This window comes from Ictidomys tridecemlineatus, chromosome X (genome assembly GCF_052094955.1).
Source record: "Ictidomys tridecemlineatus isolate mIctTri1 chromosome X, mIctTri1.hap1, whole genome shotgun sequence".
Classification (NCBI taxonomy): domain Eukaryota; kingdom Metazoa; phylum Chordata; class Mammalia; order Rodentia; family Sciuridae; genus Ictidomys; species Ictidomys tridecemlineatus.
Window position 1 is genome coordinate 112,358,876 of NC_135493.1, and position 19,836 is coordinate 112,378,711.

General features: G+C 43.7%; 1 protein-coding gene across 7 annotated transcripts in view; it reads left to right on the forward strand.

Annotated features, from left to right (window-relative positions):
- Positions 1 to 209: 209 nt before the first annotated feature.
- The window catches only part of Sh3kbp1 (SH3 domain containing kinase binding protein 1), a 335,725-nt gene continuing 316,098 nt past the window's right edge, over positions 210 to 19,836 (forward strand). The window contains exon 1 of one of the 7 annotated variants that reach the window (XM_078035050.1): positions 210 to 639. In XM_078035050.1, the coding sequence (XP_077891176.1) occupies positions 636 to 639 (4 nt within the window). In that variant the 5' untranslated portion in view covers positions 210 to 635. The remainder of the gene's footprint in view (positions 640 to 19,836) is intronic. The other 6 variants (XM_078035052.1, XM_078035049.1, XM_078035047.1 and 3 more) reach the window with 6 other exon arrangements.

Consider the following 19,836-nt stretch of genomic DNA (forward strand, 5'->3'; position numbering starts at 1 on the left):
CCATCTCCTCCGGTCTCGAGGAGTCTCGCGGCATTTCCCGGGGCGTTAGCCGAGCCGCCGCGGGTAGGGGGCGGCCGCTCGGAGCTGGGTCCCTCCAGAGCGGGCGGTGAGGAGGGCGCCCGAGCGTCTCAGCCGCAGGGACGCCCCTGGGAGCCAGGCCGGAGGCGGTCCGAGCCCCGCCCCTCCCCGGCCCCGCCCCCGTCCAGTCGGCCGCGCGTCCCCTGCAGGCGGAGCCGCAGGAGCATAGCGGCGGCGGCGGCGGCTACGAGGAGGAGGGGAGAGCGGACCGCACGGCCGCTGCTGCCCGGCGCTGGACTGGGCGGCGCTTTTTTTTTTTTTTTTTTCGCAATTTCCACTCGCGGGGAGCAGGAAACCCGGCGCAGCCAGGCGCAGCGGGCCGCGATGCAGCAGCAGCAGGAGTCGCCCCGGGGCAGCAGCGGCAGCAGCAGCAAAGGCAGCAGCAGCGGGCGGCGCTGAGCCGCCGCCGCCGCCACTGAGGAAGAAACCAGCCCAGTCGCCGTCGCGTTCCGACGCCCGCACCCGGATCCAAGCGCCAGGATCCCGGCGCCCCGACCCCAGCGCCCGCCTCCGCCAACTTTCACGCTGCCTCGGCGGCCCGGCCCGGCTCGGCGCCAATGGGTGAGTGGGGGGCCGCTCGAACCTGGGAGCTCATCTCAGCCTGGGGGCGGCGCGCCCATCCCGGGACCGCAGAGCCGGTGAGGGCGCCCCAAAGAAGGGTTGGGGCGGTGACAGCGCGGTGGGCGCCCTCGCCCGCCTTGCTCATCCCCATTCACTCCCACTTGCGCCGGTGTTTCTGCTTAGCCCGCGCAGCGGCGCCGACCGGGACCCACGGGGGCCTGGGCGGAGGATGGTGGGGGCTGGCCCCCAGTGGGGCTGAGGGATGCAGGGGGTGTGGTTGGCTTTTCGGGTGGGCGGGGAGAGTTTTGTCTTGTCCATTTTCTCACCCGAGCGCACCCTCCTCTGCTCCGTAGATGCAAGTACCTGGACCTGGTGGCCTCCGGCCCTGCGCGGGGCTCGCGATGCCGTCTGGCTCTACCTTGGGGGAACTTGGAATCTTCGGGTCCCCAGGGGTCTGGATTGTCTTTGCTGGGGGGTTGAAGGGGGTGAGAGGAGGCGGGAAACGCCCCAGTACCGGGCCTGGTGCTCTGTCCAGGGAATCTGAGCTCCTGACGCGTCTTCCTTAATGCCCCCACCCCCGCCCGGCCGCCCCCCAGTGCTTCTGGCCCTGACTCCCTCTCAGCGTGTCTTCTCTAGTCTGGCCAGTTTTTCCCTCCTTGATGCTCAAAGGACACTTGCAACAGCCTCTTCTAAGTCTGCAGGTCGGGCAACTAGAAATGGTGATCCAGTTCTTGATTGACCAACAAACATCAGTTTCAAGTAGACAGCTAATGTAAGGCCCCCTGGGTCCCATTTGGTATAGACCCAGTAGGATGGGAACCTCCTCCTTGCCCAGAGGAGCTGGGACTTTGTAGGACAAAGGACTTTTGATCTCCTAGGCTATATTAAATGTTTGGTCTCCCCAGGTAATATTCTTGCTGACAGCCAGCCTCTGTTTTTCATGTCTCTAGCAGATTATTTTTGGGTGTTTCTAGGCCAAGCATAGGAAGCCAGTACATTACAATAAATCATAACAAAGTGAGACCTTTCCGTGTTTAGGTAATAGGGTTTGGGTACACCAGTCAGACAGTGACAGGCCAGCAGTCATAGGATGCTCATAAAGGACAAGAAGCACTAGGAGAGGTTTAAACCGGACCTAAAGTTGTTGGACATAAAGTTAAAATCCTGTTTGTGGTCACTGGCCAAAATGGTTTTCCTTTTCCAAAGTGGTGGGGATCTGATGGCTTTTCAGCTTAAATGTCACCTTTTATCACAGTGCCCTACTTTGTGGAAGGCAACATTTAACTCATGCTCTTGTTTTGCTTTGGCCCTGATGATTTAGTTTATTGATAAAAGTATACACTGTAAACCTTACCGGTCACTTTAGGAATGGATTGCCTTCTCATGAGGTAATCAGAAATGGTGTTTCATCACCTTTCATTTTGGGTGGTCACTGAGGGAGTTATACAGTGCTCTTCTCTGATCCCTGCACCAGTCCCAGCCTAAATTAATACCCTTTCTCTTATGGCACCTTTTCTTTTTTCCATAGTGGTATTACATATTAAAGTTTATTTAACATTTATCTCCCGTCCTGGAAGTTCTGTGGCCACAGGGTCAGTGCTATGTTGCTCAGTTTTGCTCGAAACTATTTTCTTTGGTGCCTGGCACAGAACAGATCCTAAATAAATGTTTGTTGAATGAATGAATGGATGGATGGTATGAAATCTTCATACTCTGTGGAAGACATAGCACTTAACTCATGGTCTTGTTTTGCTTTGGCACTAATTTAGTTCACTGACAAAAGTATACACTTTAAACATTACAAGTCACTTTAGGAATGGATTGCTTTCTCCTGAGGTAACCAGAAATGCTATTTTGATCACCTTTCCTTTTGGGTGGGTTACATACCAAAGAAGTGAAATCCAAATGTCTGTTCCTGTGGCCAGCCTGTGCTTTATGGATTTCAGTGCAAAAGGGATCCAGTCTCCTTTAAGAAGAAACAGACCTGTTTATCATTCAGATCTGAACTGTTTTCAGATCTTTAGGCAATTCTAAAGAATCTCCAAGAAAATAAAGGAGTGCTCTTGCAGTTTATATCCTTTCAAGCTTCATCTTTTGTACTGTAACCATTATGTAGGGAGGGGGCAGCAATTGATTTTCATTTATTTCTTGAGTTAATACTTGGAGGTACTAAGTATAATATTTATAGTGGAACTTAAGGTGCTTGTAGTACTTTGGGTAAAATCCCCTGCTCTTTTCTAAAAAACGTCCTTAGCAGTATATTTGTGATGAAGTGCAGGTGTTTTAACAGTTGATTTCTGTATGTCTTCTGGTGGAAAGACTTAACAGTGTGAGAGTTATGTGTATACACTCAGAGGCACCCTCCCCAAGTCTCTTTGGTTTTCAGATTTATCAATTTATCAATTTGATACATTTGAATACTTACTTGGCTTGACAATAATTTTTCTGTTGCTGGATAACACAATAAAACTGTATCATATAGTCTTTGATCTGAAAAGTATCGAATCTCTAACCCTGAAATGAAGCTGGTTAATTGCAAAATGGCCTCTTTCAAAAGCCTATCAGAGCCTGGTGCAGTCTATCAGGACCGGGCACAGTGGTGCATTCCTGTAATCCCAGTGGCTCAGGAGGCTGAGGCAGGAGGATCATGAGTTCATAGCCAGCCTCAGCAATTTAGCCAGGCCCTAAGCAACTAAGTGAGACCCTGTCTCTAATAAAATACAAAGAGAGGCTGGGGATGTGACTCAGTGGTTAAGTGCCCCTAGGTTCAATTCCATGTTCAAAAAAAAAAAAAGCCTATCAGAATGTGCCCTCTGAACTTGCCGGAGATGCTTTCAGTGCCAAACACAGGGAAAGCCTCTTCTAATTACAGTTGCACAAATATTATGATCCAAATGTGAGAGTAGTGAAGGTTTTGCAAGTCCAGCAAGTGACTTCTGTTTAAAGAAATCTAGAAGAATAACAAAGTTTGGACTTTTTAAAAAAAAAATTTGTTGTTGTTGTTGTAGATAGACACAGTGCCTTTATTTTATTTGTTTATTTTATGTGGTGCTAAGGATTAAATCCAGTGTCTAACACGTGCTAGGCAAGTGCTCTGCTACTGAGCTACAGCCTCAGCCCAGTTTGGACAGTTTTGAGCAACATATTGTATTATTGATAGAATGCTTTATTCTAAATATAAGCTAAAATGAATAATACATTTGCCTCCACAATCAAATCTTGTGTTAGAAATAGAAGAAAAGGTCCTTGTCTTTTGTTTAATATATATTTTAAAAATTTTTTAGTTGTACTTGGACACAATACTCTTATTTTATTCATTTATTTTTTATGTGATGCTGAGGATTGAACCCAGGGTCTCGCACATGTGAGGCGAGCCCTCTACTGAGGTGAGCACTCTACTGCTGAGCCACAACCCAAGCCCCCGTCCTTATCTTTATTGTGCATGACCTTCACCCCCTTATATGCATCATGTCAGAAGCAAACCTAGCTGTCATCCTGGTTGCGTAGATCTTGTTTCTTACCACTTCAGTTCTTTTTGCATTATTTTCGTTCACTAACAATTTCATTTGTTTTTATTTTTTAATTTTCCCCCTTTTTATTGGCACGTTATAATTATACAGAACAGTGGGATTTGTTATATAATATTCATATGTGCACACACACAAAAAAAGTATAATTTTTTTTGTGTGTGTGGTGCTGGGGATTGAACCCAGGGCCTTGTGCATGCAAGGCAAGCACTCTACCAACTGAGCTATATCTCCAGCCCCAAAACAGTATAATTTGATCAGTTTCATTCTCCAGTACCTCTGATTTCCCTTCCTACCCTCCCCAACACTTTCATTTATAATTGTCTTAAAGAATGTTGCATACAGTGGTTAGTATTTGCCTACTTATCCATCCATCCAATATTTATGAACCTCCTGCTTTGTGCCAGGCATTTGCTAGGAACAGGTGCATAACACATACAGACCTCCAGTGTGGGCTTCTCAGTCTAGTGGAGGACTTGAATGCAATGGTCATGGCATTATATAGCTAAAAGCTATGGTAGAACTCATGAAAGAAGAGTAGAGAAGGGCTGAAAAGTGGTCTTTGAGGAGATCATGCTTGAGCAGAAATCTGAAAGTTGAATATAAGTTGTCACTATTCTTCGGTCACACACCCCCAGGAATACAAACTGAGTTTTCTTTTAGTTGCAGGGAGAATGTGTGCCATAGGAACTGGTGGAGGTGGGGGCAGCTCATCAAGAGTGTCTAGAAAGATTAATTTGGGCCCATGCCTGTAATCTCAGCAGCCTGGGAGGCTGAGGCAGGAGATATGTAAGTTCAAAGCCAGCCTCAGCAATTTAGTGAGGCTCTAAGCAATTCAACGAGACCCTGTCTCTAAATAAAGTTCAAAAAAGGGCATGGGATGTGGCTTAGTGGTTAAGTGCCCCTGGGTTCAATCCCTGGTACCAAAAAAAAAAAAAAAAAAAGAAAGAAAGAAAAGAATTAGTGGATTTGCACCTGTGTCAGGTGTTTTTGGCTTTGGGGCGTGGTTAAGGGAGCCAGCCATTGCTATGGATTGCCAGAGGTCCTTCTGTGATTGGGTGTCTTAACAAATGTTCTAGAATCAGGAAAAATTGGAGCCAGGCTAAAGCTGGGGTTGGTACAGAAGCAGCAGGCCCTGGTATTAGCCAGGATTAGGGATGTCTGGTCGCATTTGTGGTTTGGACAAGGGTCATGTTTTGTCTGTGTTCACACATGATTATGGAGTGGCTTTGTTTGTGTCTTATCCCATCATGGTCACAGAGTGACCTTGCTTGATATTGGTGTTCTGAGGAATTGTTTCTCTTAAATAGCACACCCAATCTGGCTGTGAGCACCTTGCCACTGAATAGGAGGTGGTGACTGAGGAGAGTGGTTTTCTAGGTATATTCTGTGGCCACCTCCTTATTATCAGTCAGCTCTAGAGGTTGGATTTTTGTTCAGCATTAAGCACAATAGATAACTGAAATACTATACCAGGGGAAGGAATACAGAGTAACACAGGGCTGATGCTAGAGGACCAAGAAATCGGGCTCTTCACAGGAAAGATGCAGCACGGGTAAATACTGGAATGCTTTTGTTAGAGAAGTAGAGCCCTTAATACTGTGATTTTTAGAATGTGCTCCCTAGGGAGCCATTTAGAGATACAGATTCTCTGGCCCCATCCCAGCAGGCCTATTATTAAATCGGGATCTCTGTGGGCTGGGACCGAAATCTGCATTTTAATGGAACTGCAGGGTTGCTCTGCTTCCTGCTAGTGTAGAACCTTCCCACTTTGTAGGTGGGCACTCCTGGGTCACTGGAGTACACAAAATATTCCTATACATAAATCACATGCTGTTATAAGTGACACATAACCTTAGAAAAGATGAAGATGGTTCTATTTTTTTAAAAAAATATTTTATTTTTTAGTTCTCGGCGGACACAACATCTTTGTTGGTATGTGGTGCTGAGGATGGAACCCGGGCCGCACGCATGCCAGGCGAGCGTGCTACCGCTGAGCCACATCCCCAGCCCATCTATTTTGAAACAAACCTTTCATGGAATTATTAGGGTAGCACAGTGCTGATTCTTTAATGAATTCAGTCTAAGCCAGGCTTCCAACATCTCGCATTAGCGATACAGGTCAGTCCATTTCAGTGTTAGTCACATGGACTTTTATCATAGTATCCCATAGGCTCTTTCCATCATCTTTTCCTTCCATCCTTTTTACAAGGGACTTAATAATATATTGTTAGCGTAATTAGGATGTTTGATGTTCATAACTTTCTATACCTGGAACCTGTATTAATTTTTTAAAATATTTTTTAAGTTGTTGGCATGCCTTTATTTTATTCATTCATTCATTCATTCATTCATTTATATGGGGTGCTGAGAATCAAACCCAGGGCCTCACACATGCCGGGCAAGCGCTCTACCACTGAGCCACAACCGCAGCCCACCTGTATTAATTTTTGATTGTTGTTGCAATGAACTACCTCAAACTTGGTGCTTTGAGACTTCACAAGTTTTTCATCTGTCACTGGGCTGCATTCCTTCTGGGGCTCTGGAGGAGAATCCTACTTGCACTACTTGGCTCCTGGTCTCTTCCTCTAGCTTCAAAGTCAGAAATGACTGGTCAGGTCTCTCTCACTCTGATATTGACTCTTCTGCCTCTGTTATCCATGTCTAAGATTTTGTGATGACATTGGGCCCACCTGGATAATCCAGGATAATCTCCCCTTTGTAGGGTCAGTTGATTGGCAACCTTAGCTCCCTGTCATCATGTAAACTGACAGCTTCACAAGTTCTGGGCATTGGGATGTGGGTATCTGGGTTGTGAGGAGGCAACATTATTCGCCTACCATGCAGAATAATGGACTTGGCTTTTAGTGGAGTTGGCTTTTCTGGTTTCTCTTGGAGAATTGAGTCTTCATAGTCAACCACCTTCTTCCTTCCTAAGAAGATTCTATCTTTGTTTTTAAATTGAAATGTTTGCATCTTATTAATAAAGTGACCTGCTATGATTTGAATATGTCCCCCAAAGTTCATGTATTGGAAAGCTTAATTCCCAAATTCATATATTAGTGGATTTGGAGGTGGAGCCTTTCAAAGGTAAGATTAGAAGAGGTTATGAGGGTGAGTATAAGAAGAGGAAAAGACCCAGGCTGGCATACTTGCTCTGTCATCCTATGTAATGCCCTCTGCCATGTTCCAGAGCAGCAAGGCTGAGCAGATGGGCTGGGGCTGTGCCTCAGTGGCAGAGCACTTGCCTTACATATGTGAGGCACTGGATTTGATCCTTAGCACCACATAAAAATAAATTTAAAAAGATAATAAAAAAGAAAAAAGCTGAGCAGATGCTGTCACCATGCTGTTGGACTTCCTAACCTCCAGAAGCATGAGTTCAATAAACTTCTATTCTTTTTTTCTCCCCACATTTCTAATATTTATTACTTATTCCAACCCATACTTATTTTTTAACTAGATAGAGATTTATTTAAGGAAGATCATAATGCAGATATATACTAGATAGATATGCTAGATAGATAATTATCTTAAATTATTTTGTTTTGCCCGGTCTGGTGGCAAATGCCTTTAATTCCAGTAGGAGACTGAGGCAGGAGGATCACGTGTTCAAAGCCAGCCTCAGCAATGACGAGGCACTAAGCAACTCCGTGAGACCTTGTTTCTAAATAGAATATAAAATAGGGCTGGGGATATGGCTCAGTGGTCGAGTACCCCTGAATTCAATCCCCGGTACCCTCCCCCAAGATTATTTTGTTTTATTGCAGTTTTCTTTTCTTTTTTTTTTTTTTGAACTTCTATTCTTTATAAATTACCCAGTCTCAGGCATTTTGTTATAGCAACTGAAAATGGACTAAGGTGCTACCTTTAAGTTATACTTTGCATTTATTTTCTTTTTCCTCTTCACTGCTCTGTTTCTTGAGACAGCTCCTCCTTCCTCCCCCACTTTCTCCACAGAGACTGCCCTGTACTTATTAGGACCACTGTCTTTTGGCCCTGTCCAGATTGTGTTCTAGGAACTGTTCATCTTGAGGTAACTAATAATCAAATTTTTAATCACAAGCACATGGTCTCACACAGGCTCTAGCATCTTTGACTTAAGTGGCTTTTTAGTCTGTGAAATCTAGAACTCTTTCTTGGCTTCAAGGACACTCTATTTACTCTTGTTTTCCCCTACTGCTCTTCCCTCCATTGCTGGTTCTTCCTCCCCATCTACCTTTGTGACTTTGTTAGTCCTGGTCCCCTTTGCATGAAAAATGTGACCTTGAGTGATCAGCAATCACAGTGATGATTCAGGTGCTGGGTATTGGTGATGCCTAGATCTTCATCTCCCATCTTGGTCTCTGTCCCTAGCTCAGGACCTACTCAACTGTGAGTGCCAAGAGGGCAGAATCTATCTGGTTATTTTTTTCCTGTCCCTGGCACATAGTAAGCCTAAAATTAACATTGACTAAAGCTGGGCATAGTAGCCTACACCTGTAATCCCAGCAGCTCAGGAGGCTGAGGCAGGAGGATCATGAGCTCAAAACCAGCCTCAGCAACTTAGCCAGACCCTAAACAACTTAGTGAGACCCTTTCTGAAAGTACAAAATAAGAAGGGCTGGGGGCTAGGGCTGTAGCTCAGTGGCAGAGTGCTTACCTAGCATGTGTGAGGCACTGGGTTTGATTCTTAGCACCACATAAAAATAAATAAATAAATGATTCAAAATAATTAAAAAAAAATGTTTTAAAAAGGGCTGGGGATGTGGCTCAGTGGTTTAAGTATTCCTGGATTCAATCCCTGGTAGCAATAAATAAATAAAAATAAATAAATTAATTAATATTTATTGAGTTGATTCTCATTCATGCTTCACCCAGGTGTGTCTTAAACACCTCAAACTGAGCATGCTACAAACTAAGCTCAGCATCCTTCCCCTATGGTTCCTGCCATGCCTTTTTTTAACCTTCCATTTCCTTGAGTGAATTACCATGTGGCTAATTATTTCCATAGGTGCTCTGATGTTTTCCTTGTTCTTCCCTTTTTTCCTTTCTCAGCCTCTTCCAATCTACAGTTAGGCCCCTAGTGTTTCTGGAATGGGCCCCATGTGGCTACTTATTCCATGCTTGTTCAGACCTCTGAGCCTTTGCCCACATAGTGCCCTTGACAGGGAGCATATATCCTTCTTCTCTGCTTTGTAATTTTCCTGTACTAGTTTTCTGTTGCTGCTGGAACAAATGACTACAAGTAGTGGCTTAAAACAGCACAAATGTGGTGTAATCTTACAGTCAGAAGTTCAAAATGGGTTGTACTGGGTTAACGTCAAGGTGTGAGTAGGGCCACGTTCCTTCTAGAGGAGTCCATTTCCTTGTCCTGTCCAGCTTCCAGAGGCTTCCCGCATTTCCTTGGCTCATGTCTCCATTGCTCCATCTTCTGCTTCCATCCTCATGCCTCCTTCTGTTTTACTGTGACCCTCCTGCCTGATTTTTCTTTTTTTAAAAAATATTTTTTATTAGTTGTTAATGGACCTTTATTTTATTTACTTATTTATATGTGGTGCTGAGAACCAGACCTAGTGCCTCCCACATGCTAGGTGAGCGCTCCATCACTGAGCCACAACCCAGCCACGCCTGCCTTTCTTTTATAAAGATCCTTGCAGGGCTGGAGTTGTGGCCCAGTTGTACAGCAGTCACCTAGCATGTGGGAGGCACTGGGTTAGATCCTTGGCACCACATAAAAATAAAATAATGATGGTGTGTCCACCTAAAACTAAAAAACAAACATTAAAAAAAAGATCCTTGCATTTTATTGAGACTGCCCGGATAATCCAGGCTACTCTCCTTTTCTCTCTCTCTCTCTCTCTCTCTCTCTCTCTCTCTCTTAAAATATTTTTTAAGTTGTAGATGGACACAGTACCTTTATTATTTTTTTTTTATGTGGTGCGGAGGATTGAACCCAGTGCCTCCCACATGCGAGTCGAGCAGTCTACCACTGAGCTACAGCTCCAGCCCTTCCTTTTCTCTTTTGAGCCTTAACTTAATCACATCTTTGAAGTCCCCTTTGCCTCCCATAAGGGAACATTCTCACAGGTTCTGGGAATTAGGATGTGGACATTTTTGAGGAACCATTATGCAGCCTACCACACCCCTCGTTCATCTGTGAAGACCACCCCAAATGTTTCTGTACAACTATGAAGTGTATTCATCTCCACTTGGGCCTCCCCAATCTATTGCCCTGACTCTTGCCTGGAATACAGTAAGTGCCATATGTTAATGAATGAATGAGTAACCTTTTCACCCAAGTATGGTTACTACTAGTTCCTGAGACTGTGGGCTGCCAGGAGTGTGCATGCAGTTCTGTAAAGCTGTCTTCTGGGCAGAGCATGCTGACAGGGTCTGTTTCCTGACAGTTTACAGTGGCCCGTAGCACAGTGGTTGAGAAAGGTAATGTCTCCTGTGTTACTTGCCTTTTGTGAAGAACTATAAGTTTCAAGATAGAAAATTCTCTTGGGCTGTGACTCTCTACTGGGGACAACCCCCCTTTCTCTGGGAACAATTTGGCAATGACTGGGGACACTTTGGTTGTGACAGCTGGGTAAAGGTCAGTCTACTGGCACCTAGCTTGACAAAGCCAGGGATACTGCTAAACATCCTACAGTGCATAGGACAGTTCTCACAACAAATGTCAGCCATGCTGAGGTTGAGGAAGCCTGTTCTGAGGGCACCTTGGAGACTCATAACACAGATGGTTGAAGCTCTGTTTCCTTACTTTATCATTTGACTCCATTCTGGAACATAAGGTTTTCTTTTTTACCCACAGTTTTTATTTTACAAATGAACCTAGAAGTCCCTGGATAGCCTGGCTCTTTGGCCCTGTCTTTCACCGTTTTGTTTTCAGAATAGAAAGTGTCTTAACACAACTGTTGCCCCCCGATCTGTCAATACCTGGACCATTACCCTAGGGAGAGGTGGGAACTTTGGGGCACAACATTGCTAAACTGGTGGGATATGCTTCTGTGTCAGGTGATGGGTCCTTCTGCCACTCACTGGAACTGAAGTGCTAGAAGGGTCCTTCACAGTCATGGCCCATGCCATCCAATGATAAGACCCAGTCTCAGAGAGGCAGAGTGACATGGTCTGTTAGCAGCAGAACCTGACTGCCTTCTAATTTGGAGGAACCCATCCTGCCTGGCTTCTGTAGGTGCTCAGGAGTTCTAGGTTCCTGCTTTCCCAGTGATTCTCTTGCTCCAGCTTCTTTCTTTAATAAGTTTTCTTTTTTAAAAAAAAAATTTTAAATTTGTTTTAATTAGTTATACATGACAGTAGAATGCACTTATATACTTTGATATATAATATTATACATAGATGGGATATAATTTCTCATTTTTCTGAGTATACGTATTGTAGAATCATATTGGTAAGTTTTCTTTTTTTTAACATTTATTTTTTAGGTGTAGATGGACAAAACACAATACCTTTATTTTTATGTGGTGCTAAGGATCAAATCCGGGCCTTGCCCGTGCTAGGCGAGTGCTGTAGCTCTGAGCCACAATCCCAGCCCCAAGTTTTCTTTATTTTTAAACAGCTTTATTGAGGTATGGTTTACATACCACACAATTTACCCATTTAAAAAGTGCAGTTTAGGGCTGGGGATATAGCTCAGTTGGTGAGTGCTTGCCTAGCATGCACAAAGCTCTGGGTTCAATCCCTGGTACCACCAAAAAAACAAAATAAAGAGTGCAATTTAATGGCTTTTTGTCAATTGCATTATTTATTTTTAAAATTGTAGTCAAATATAAAATAAAATTTGCCATTTTAACTATCTTTTTTTTTTTTTTTGAGCCAGAGTCCTGATTTGTTGGCCAGAACTTGCTGTCATCCTTCTACCTCAGTCTCCCAAATAACTGGGATCATAGGCATGTGTCCTGTGCCTGACTCCATTTTAACCATTTTAAAGTGTACAGTTCAGTGATATTAAGTTTATTCACAGTGTTCTGCAACCATCACCACTATCTAGTTCCAAAACATTTCTATCATCCCTCCCTAGTAAGTTTCTAAGATGAATATCCAAATCCTTGTCCTCTGGGGACTCCTGGACCCACCGGACAACTTGAAGAAAACTTGGAAGCCCAAGGATCCCAGTTGATATTCTCAAATTTTACAGGAAAAGAGAAACATGGGTTTGTTGTTTTGCAAATAGTTTTGGCTCCTTTCCTCTGGGAGGCATTTCAGTTTTGCTGGCTCTCTAGGCACCTGTGGGGGAATTTTGAATTTACTTTTATATCCCTAAGCACTTGTGTGTTAGCTCTTTAGGTGGCTTTCTTGGCCATTACTGGAATTCATTAAGAATGTTTGAGTCATGGGAACAAACACTGCAGTGCCACGCTGACTCCTCATTCACACATATGAGGTTGATGGCAATTCATGTTTCTGTCTTTAAATTCCTTTAGCTGGCACAGGTACACTGGCAGCCTGGTTGATTATGAGCACTTAGTTTTGAACTTGATCATTATTTTATGGATAAATATCTTACAAGCAGTTCTATAGTTTTCATTAGGAGACATTTAAGCAAATTGTACCTGGCAGATCTTTCCTCGGTGATAAACTGCACTTACATTAAACATTAGGAATAAAAAACACTAATGATAAAAACCCTATGATATAAACAGTATTCAGTTGACAAGAAAAGAACAAAAAAGGCCTTTTTTAATTTATTTCCAGTGGCCAGGGAAGTGGTGGGGCAACCGCAGGATGCTGGTCCCTGTCCCCAGGTGTCGGGGGATAGAGTGGCATGATGAAATGCAACCCAATTCCTACTACTATTTCTTCCCATCTTGGATTAAATACAAATATTGCAATATACATTAATTATTCATGTTGCATAACAAATTTTAGATATTTAAGCACCATCAGCACCATCGTCTAGTATGCATAGACAGTTTAAATTACTGTCTCCTTAAGCTTTGACTTCTTACCAGTAAGTATGCAACACCAATCCTTGTGTTTTTGCTGGAATTTTTTGGGTTGTATTAGACCTAGAACTTGGGGCTGTGTTTTAGGTCTGGTCCTCTGGGGCTGCACCAGTTTTATCCATCACCTGCTACCTCCCTGTGTGAAAAGTCTAATTAGCTAAGTGTCCTGTCTAATTATTCCAACTAGTTCTTGTCTTCATGCCTGGAGCTAGATGGAGGAGGACTGGAAAGGCCTTCCATATTTGCTCTCTCCTCTCTCTTGCCAGCTTCTTCAGGATGAAATTCATTTGACTTCTTTGTTTTTTGTTCCTTTTTTTGTGGTGCTGGGGATTGAACCCAGGGCTTTGTGCATGCGAGGCAAGCACTCTACCAATCCAGCTATATCCCCAGCCCTTCGTTTGACTTCTTGAAAGGATTCATAAATGGGCTTTCCCTTTCTTATATTTTGAACATTGAAACAAACAAAAAACACTTTCCCCCCCAAAATACTTCTTTAAACTTGATTAAAATGGGGCAGTTTTTAAGCATTTAACCAGTCCCTTTGTTCTCAAATGTTTTTTTTTTTTTTTTTTTTTTTGAGAGAGAGGGGTGGGGGGAGCCTCTCTTTGTTGCCCAGACTGGTTTCTAATTCCTGGAGTCAAGTGATCAACCTGCCTCAGCCTCCAGAGTAGCTGGGACTCTAGGCACTGACTTCCATAAACTATTTGATGGAGAACCGAGGTATCAACTCAAATAAGATCTGTCCTGAATTTGTCTGGAGTGCCTAAGGCTTGTTGGGCAGAGAAAGTGCTTGTTATTGAGGGTGAGTTTAGCTTAATAGCTACCTTTGACCTTCAGAAAACAAATGAAAGGAGAGTAATTGGTTTGGGTTGGGTCATAGGGGGTGGGGGTGGAATGGGTGGGAATTGCCACCAATTAAAGAAAGAAAGAATTTGAAGAGGGAAGCAGTTCATCAGGTCATTGGGCGTAGTGATCACAAACTGCCTACATGAGAAATTTTAAAATTATTTTTAAAGCTAGTTTTTGGACTAGACCATAAATCCACATAATTCAAGTTCAAAAGGCCAAAAAAAAAAAAATGTGTTTACATTAAGTAGTCTCCTTCCCATCCCTGTTCTTCCAGTTATGGATACTTTGTTTTTCATTTTATTTCATACATCTCCCAGCAAATAAGTATTTCTTATTTTTTCCTGCCTCTTTTACATCATAATTAATAGATGATGAGAGAACTTCTGTCTTTCATAGCATGTGCTTTGAAACTTTATGTCTGGGTCTGCCCCATCTGATCCCCCCTCCAGTTCTGGGGATGGAGCCCCCAGGAGCCCAGAGCCTTGCACATGCTAAGCAAGTGCTCTACCACTGAGCCATACCCCAGCCTCCCCATCTGATTTTGATGGAGGGACTGGTGTCTTGTCAAAGAGTTCTCTGGGAGACTGCTGTGTACTCAGAACAGTCCCAACTGTTTTTGTTTAATTTTTATTTTTCTGTGAAGATGGACACAATACCTTTTTATCTTATTTTTTTATTTTTATGTGGTGCTGAGGATCGAACCCAGTATCTCACACATGCTAGGCAAGTGCTCTGCCACTGAGCTACAGCCCCAGCCCCAGCCCCAGCCCCGGCTTTGAGTTCCTTACTGATAGAAACTTCCTTCTGGATCTTAGCCAATCTAGGCATCAGTTCTTAACTGTGTTAGGAACTGTCTTAACCACTTTCATGTCTTGTGTGTAGTAAAGACCTTCTTCCAGTGATGGGAAGTCAAGCAGAACTCACTAACCTGAAAAAGGAATATTTATTCCCAGCCATAGAGGCCTCTCAGGCAACCCAGTGGTGCCCACTGAAGGAGTTGGGCTCTAAGGATATCCTGGAACCAGGGGTAGGTCAGCAGCCCACCTTGCCTTCTGGTCATTTCTTCTCTCTGCTGTTATTACATATTATTACATGCACATACGTAATTTGGTCAATTTCATTCCCCAGTATCTCCCTTTTCCCTTCCCTCTTCCTTACTTTGGTCCCCTTCCTCTCCTCTACTGGTCTCCCTTCTGTTTTCATGACTCAAGTAAACGGTTAAGGTAGCCTACAAAGTGGCAGGCTTGTGATCCATACTGGGATACTTGGATGACTCAAAGGAAGTCCTGCCCTGGGGAGCAGTGCTTGGTAAGATGGGGTGCTGTGTGGCTGCTCTTGGGACTAGAACTGTAAATGAGGATGCTTATAAGCCACAAGCCAGAATACCTAAGAGTACCATGTGCCTATTTTTCCTGATTTTTCTCTTGAGAAAGGGGTGGTTGATGTGAGGTAGAGTGGCCTCTCCTGTGTTATAGCCATTCAGGATGTTCATTTTGAATAACAATAGTCAGTGGTCAGCAATCCAAAATGTTTGGCCTTATTGAGATCTTGCTCAAATGCAGAAACCACACTGGGGAGCTAATGGGTAGAAATGTTTTTTTTTTTTTTTAATTTTTAGTTGTCAATGGATCTTTATTTTATTTATTTATATGTGCTGCTAAAAATTGGACCCAGTGCCAAGAACTATACCATTGAGCCACAAACCCAGTCCCTAACCGGTAGAAATGTTAATGAGCCCCTTCAATCCCTATTTCAAATGTAAAAGAACTTGAGACTCACCTGTGCAAACAACTCCATTGTCCCAGAGAAGAAAAGAATTAAAATTCAAAGGTGATAGCCTTGGTGCTGTTTTCAAGGCCTGTTTAATAGATTTGCTCCATGCTCTGCCCAGAACCTTATATATACTCACAAGGCCCTGATAGCACACCAAAATGGGTTTGGGGTTTTTCTACTATCAGGCCCCTTCCTGCATGGCAGGAGTTCTCTTTCTTCTCTCTTAAATAAGTCCTGCTCTGTTTGTAATAGTGGTCCATTTTTTTTTAAAGAGGGAGAGAGAGAGAGAGAGAGAGAGAGAGAGAGAATTTTATTTTTTAGTTTTCGGCGGGCACAACATCTTTGTTGGTATGTGGTGCTGAGGATCGAACCCGGGCCGCACACATGCCAGGCGAGCGCGCTACTGCTGAGCCACATCCCCAGCCCCCGTGGTCCACTTTTGCTGCCCTGCCACTGCAACTTATTTTTAAAAGGACATGTTTCTTTTCTTCCTCTCCCTTCTCCCTCATCTCAGGGAAACTGGATTACCTTTCTTCTCCAACCTTGAGCACACACTCTGCACAGGAGGAAGTAGTTCAGAGTTTGGGGATGACAGCAGGAGGTCTCAGAAATTACTACGTCCCAAATTAGCAAGTGAATTATAAGTCCAGAGAGAACTTATGGAATGCAGCCTTTTAATCACCTCTTTAAAACCCCCTGTTCCCCCCGTGGGCAGAATCACAGCCTCTAGGACTGGAGTCCCCTTTGCTAGCAAATTAAAACAAAACAAAAAAAACCCTCTTTTTCCTTTTTCTCAAGACTGAGTCCTTGTTATTGGATTAGCATCAAGGACAAGGACTGTGCTTTTGGTAACACGTTTACTCTTCCCTTCCATTATTGTCCATGGATTTTATTCTTAAAATATGCGAGACAAGAACCCAGAAGGAAATTGGTGAAGTGGGGAATCTAGTCTCATCTCAAAACTCTGGTTTCAATTTTCACCCTTAGATTCCCTTTTGTGGGCTCCCCTGAGGATGGAACAGCCGTCCTTCTGAGTAATGTGGTTATTTTTACCCTTTGAGACCCTGTGTTACATAACTGAGCTTGGTTTCTCCTTTTGAGTTGGGGGCACTTGAATGGTTTGGAGCCATGGGGGAAGGGTACTGTTGTGACATGTCTGGCTCTTTTAAGGAACCTGTGGGTTTTTAAATGGAGGAAGAGACTAAGACATTGTGAAAAACAGCCAACTTATTCTTAAAAGGACATGGCGGGTTAACTCCTGAGGCTGAGAAGTACTAGGGGTCCGGTGGCAGGAAGAGACCAGGGGACAGTCCCCCTTGGGGCTGTCTCCGACTTTCAGCCTCCCTCCTCCTCCCTGTCTTTTCTTCTCGTTTTTTCTCCTCTCTCTCCCACTTTCTCTCATTTCTTTCTTCATCCTCCCTCCTCCCCCACTTCCCCGTGCCCCCTCTTTCCTCTTTCTCTTCTACCCTACCCCCTCTCTCACCAGTTTCTATAGCCCTTCCTCTCTCCCACATCCTTTCTCCTCCATTTCTCTCCATTTCCTCTTCTCTTACGAAACACCTCTTTTTCCTTCCCACTCCCTCCTCCCTCCTTTCCTCCTCCACTACCTGCCCCCAATCCCTCCCCAGCCCCTGTCTCCTGTGTCTCTCATCTCTCCCACCCCTCCTTCCCTTTTTTTGTCCCTTTCCTTCTTTTTCCCCTCAACCCCAGCTCCCCCCTTTAACCTTCTTTTCCCTCAACTCCCTCTGAAAATATCTTTTTTTTTTTTTTAAACTGGGGATTGAACTCAGGGGCACTTGACCACTGAGCCATATCTCCAGCCCTACTTTGTATTTTATTTAGAGACAGGGTCTCAGTGAATTGCTTAGGGCTTCACTAAGTAGCTGAGGCTGGCTTTGAACTTGTGATCCTCCTGCCTCAGCCTCTTGAGCTGCTGGGATTACACACATGCACCACTGCACTCACCTTGAAAATGATCTTTTGATCCATGCAGTCTAAGGTCAAGATGGCTACAGGAGGAAATCATGAGGGGGATATGTTCCCCCTAGCTGGGGAAGAGGAAACTTTTGGGGAGTATGTACCTTTTGTCTACTGGCAGGGCTCCTGCTATCTCAGATACCAGGAAGAGCCAGGGAGTGAGACACTGGCTTGAAGAGGCCCTCCCCAGTCCACACCCCACTTTCCAGGGAAGCAGCTCCCTGCCGTGGAGGGCACCAGCTCGGCTTGTAATCACTGTCTGTGTTACAGAGAGCTGGGTCCTTTAAGAAGAAGGAGAAAGAAGTTAAGCTTTGCTAGCAAAGGAGAAACACAGGGGTCCTAACAGGAGGTTTAAAAGAGGTGATTCAAAGGCTGTATTCCATGTGTTCTCTGTTGGAGTTGTAATTGGCTTGTTAATTTAGGAGGTGGTCATTTCTGGGATTTTTTGGTACCATCCTCAAAGTCTGAATTACTTCTTCCTGTGGAGAGAGTGTGTTGCTCAAGGACAGATAACTCTGCCTGGGATGGGGAAGAAAGGTAATCCTGTTTCTCCTGAGATTAGGGAGTGGAGAGATTTGGGAAGAACAGGGAAAGAGGAAGGGGAACAAGTTTTATTTAAAAAATAAGTTGCAGGGGCTGGGGTTGTGGCTCAGTGGTACAATGCTTGCCTAGCATGCATGAGGCACTGGGTCCAATGCTTGGAATAAAATAATAAATAAAATAAAGTTATAAAAAATAAGTTGCAGTGGCAGAGCAGCAAGGGCTATATTAAAAGCATAAAAGTGGACCACTGTTACATCGATATGATGTAGAGAGCTTTATCCCTGACTAAGTGGACAGATTCTAGGACAGTGTTTCTCATTCTAGCTTCAATATTATTGAACTTTAAATATTTTTGTTATGAATATATAGTGGCTCTATTACAGAATTTAGAAAATGGGAAGCAAAAGAATTTAAATTGACCACCCATATAGTTCCTTAACATAATCCTTATTTTATTTTTGGTGCATTTCTTTTTTAGACTTTTTAGTATATACTTGTGGATATATGTGCATATATATGTATATGCATATGTATTCCTGTTTTTTAAAATTTAATGTCATAGTCATCTTCAAAGCTAGTGTTTTTAGTAGATGAATATTTGAGTTCTTGTATCTTAATTTATGCAACCATTTCCCTATCATTTGAGCATTTAGATTGCTTCTATGATCTTCATATTACAAGTGGGGATGTGATGGACTTACTTTCCTTTTTTATCGCTTAAGGAAATCAAGTGGTAGATAAGGGTGACATTTTATATCTGTTTTTGTTTGTTTCCAAGGATTACCAAGTGATTGGAAGGGTCTGTGATAATGAAAACTTCAATCCAGGGGGATTGATTCCTGTGGAATGGTAGGGACTTGTCCTTCTGTTTTTGCTTTCCGTTTTGCTCTTATGGCTGTAGGTGTTCCCCTGTGTGGGGGGCGGAGTGGGGTTGGGGGATGGAGGTGAGAGGGTGGCTTCATACCTCTAAAGGAAACTGTAAGTGAGGTTTTCATGTCCCATAGCACTGTCCTTCTTTCATGGCACCATTTTGAGATGATTAACCTTGGTCATGAGTTCAGGTATGAGATTAAGGGTTACACAGTAAAAGCTGAAACCCGTGAGGGTTTTTTTCCTTCTTTTCTCTTTTTTTCTTTCCTCTCTTCTTTTACTTTTACCACCTGACTGACATTTGAGGGAACTTCATTTCCTAGAACCACAGGGAAAACTGTGTTCTAAAGTCACTTCATACTTGGCTGAGATATGGGTCCAAGCCCTGTGCTGACAAAGGAAAGGTTATGGCTGTAATAAACCTCTTGTGGTTTCTAGGTTAGCATTGTACCATCATCATATATTCCCCTAAAAATTATGCTTAAGTTTCAAAGGGCACCAAGTATTGCTGGCTAAAACCCCCAGGATCCAGGTTGGAAGAACCATCTCAATTACGTTTTTGTTGCATAAGTTTCATTAATGGCCAGCATTGTGCAAAGTATTTGTTCCTCAGCCACCATGTATATGTCAAATGTCAGCTCATGTACCTGGCCAAAAAAAAATAGTTGAATATTTATGATGACCTCTCAGGGGCAAGTTTCTGTGAA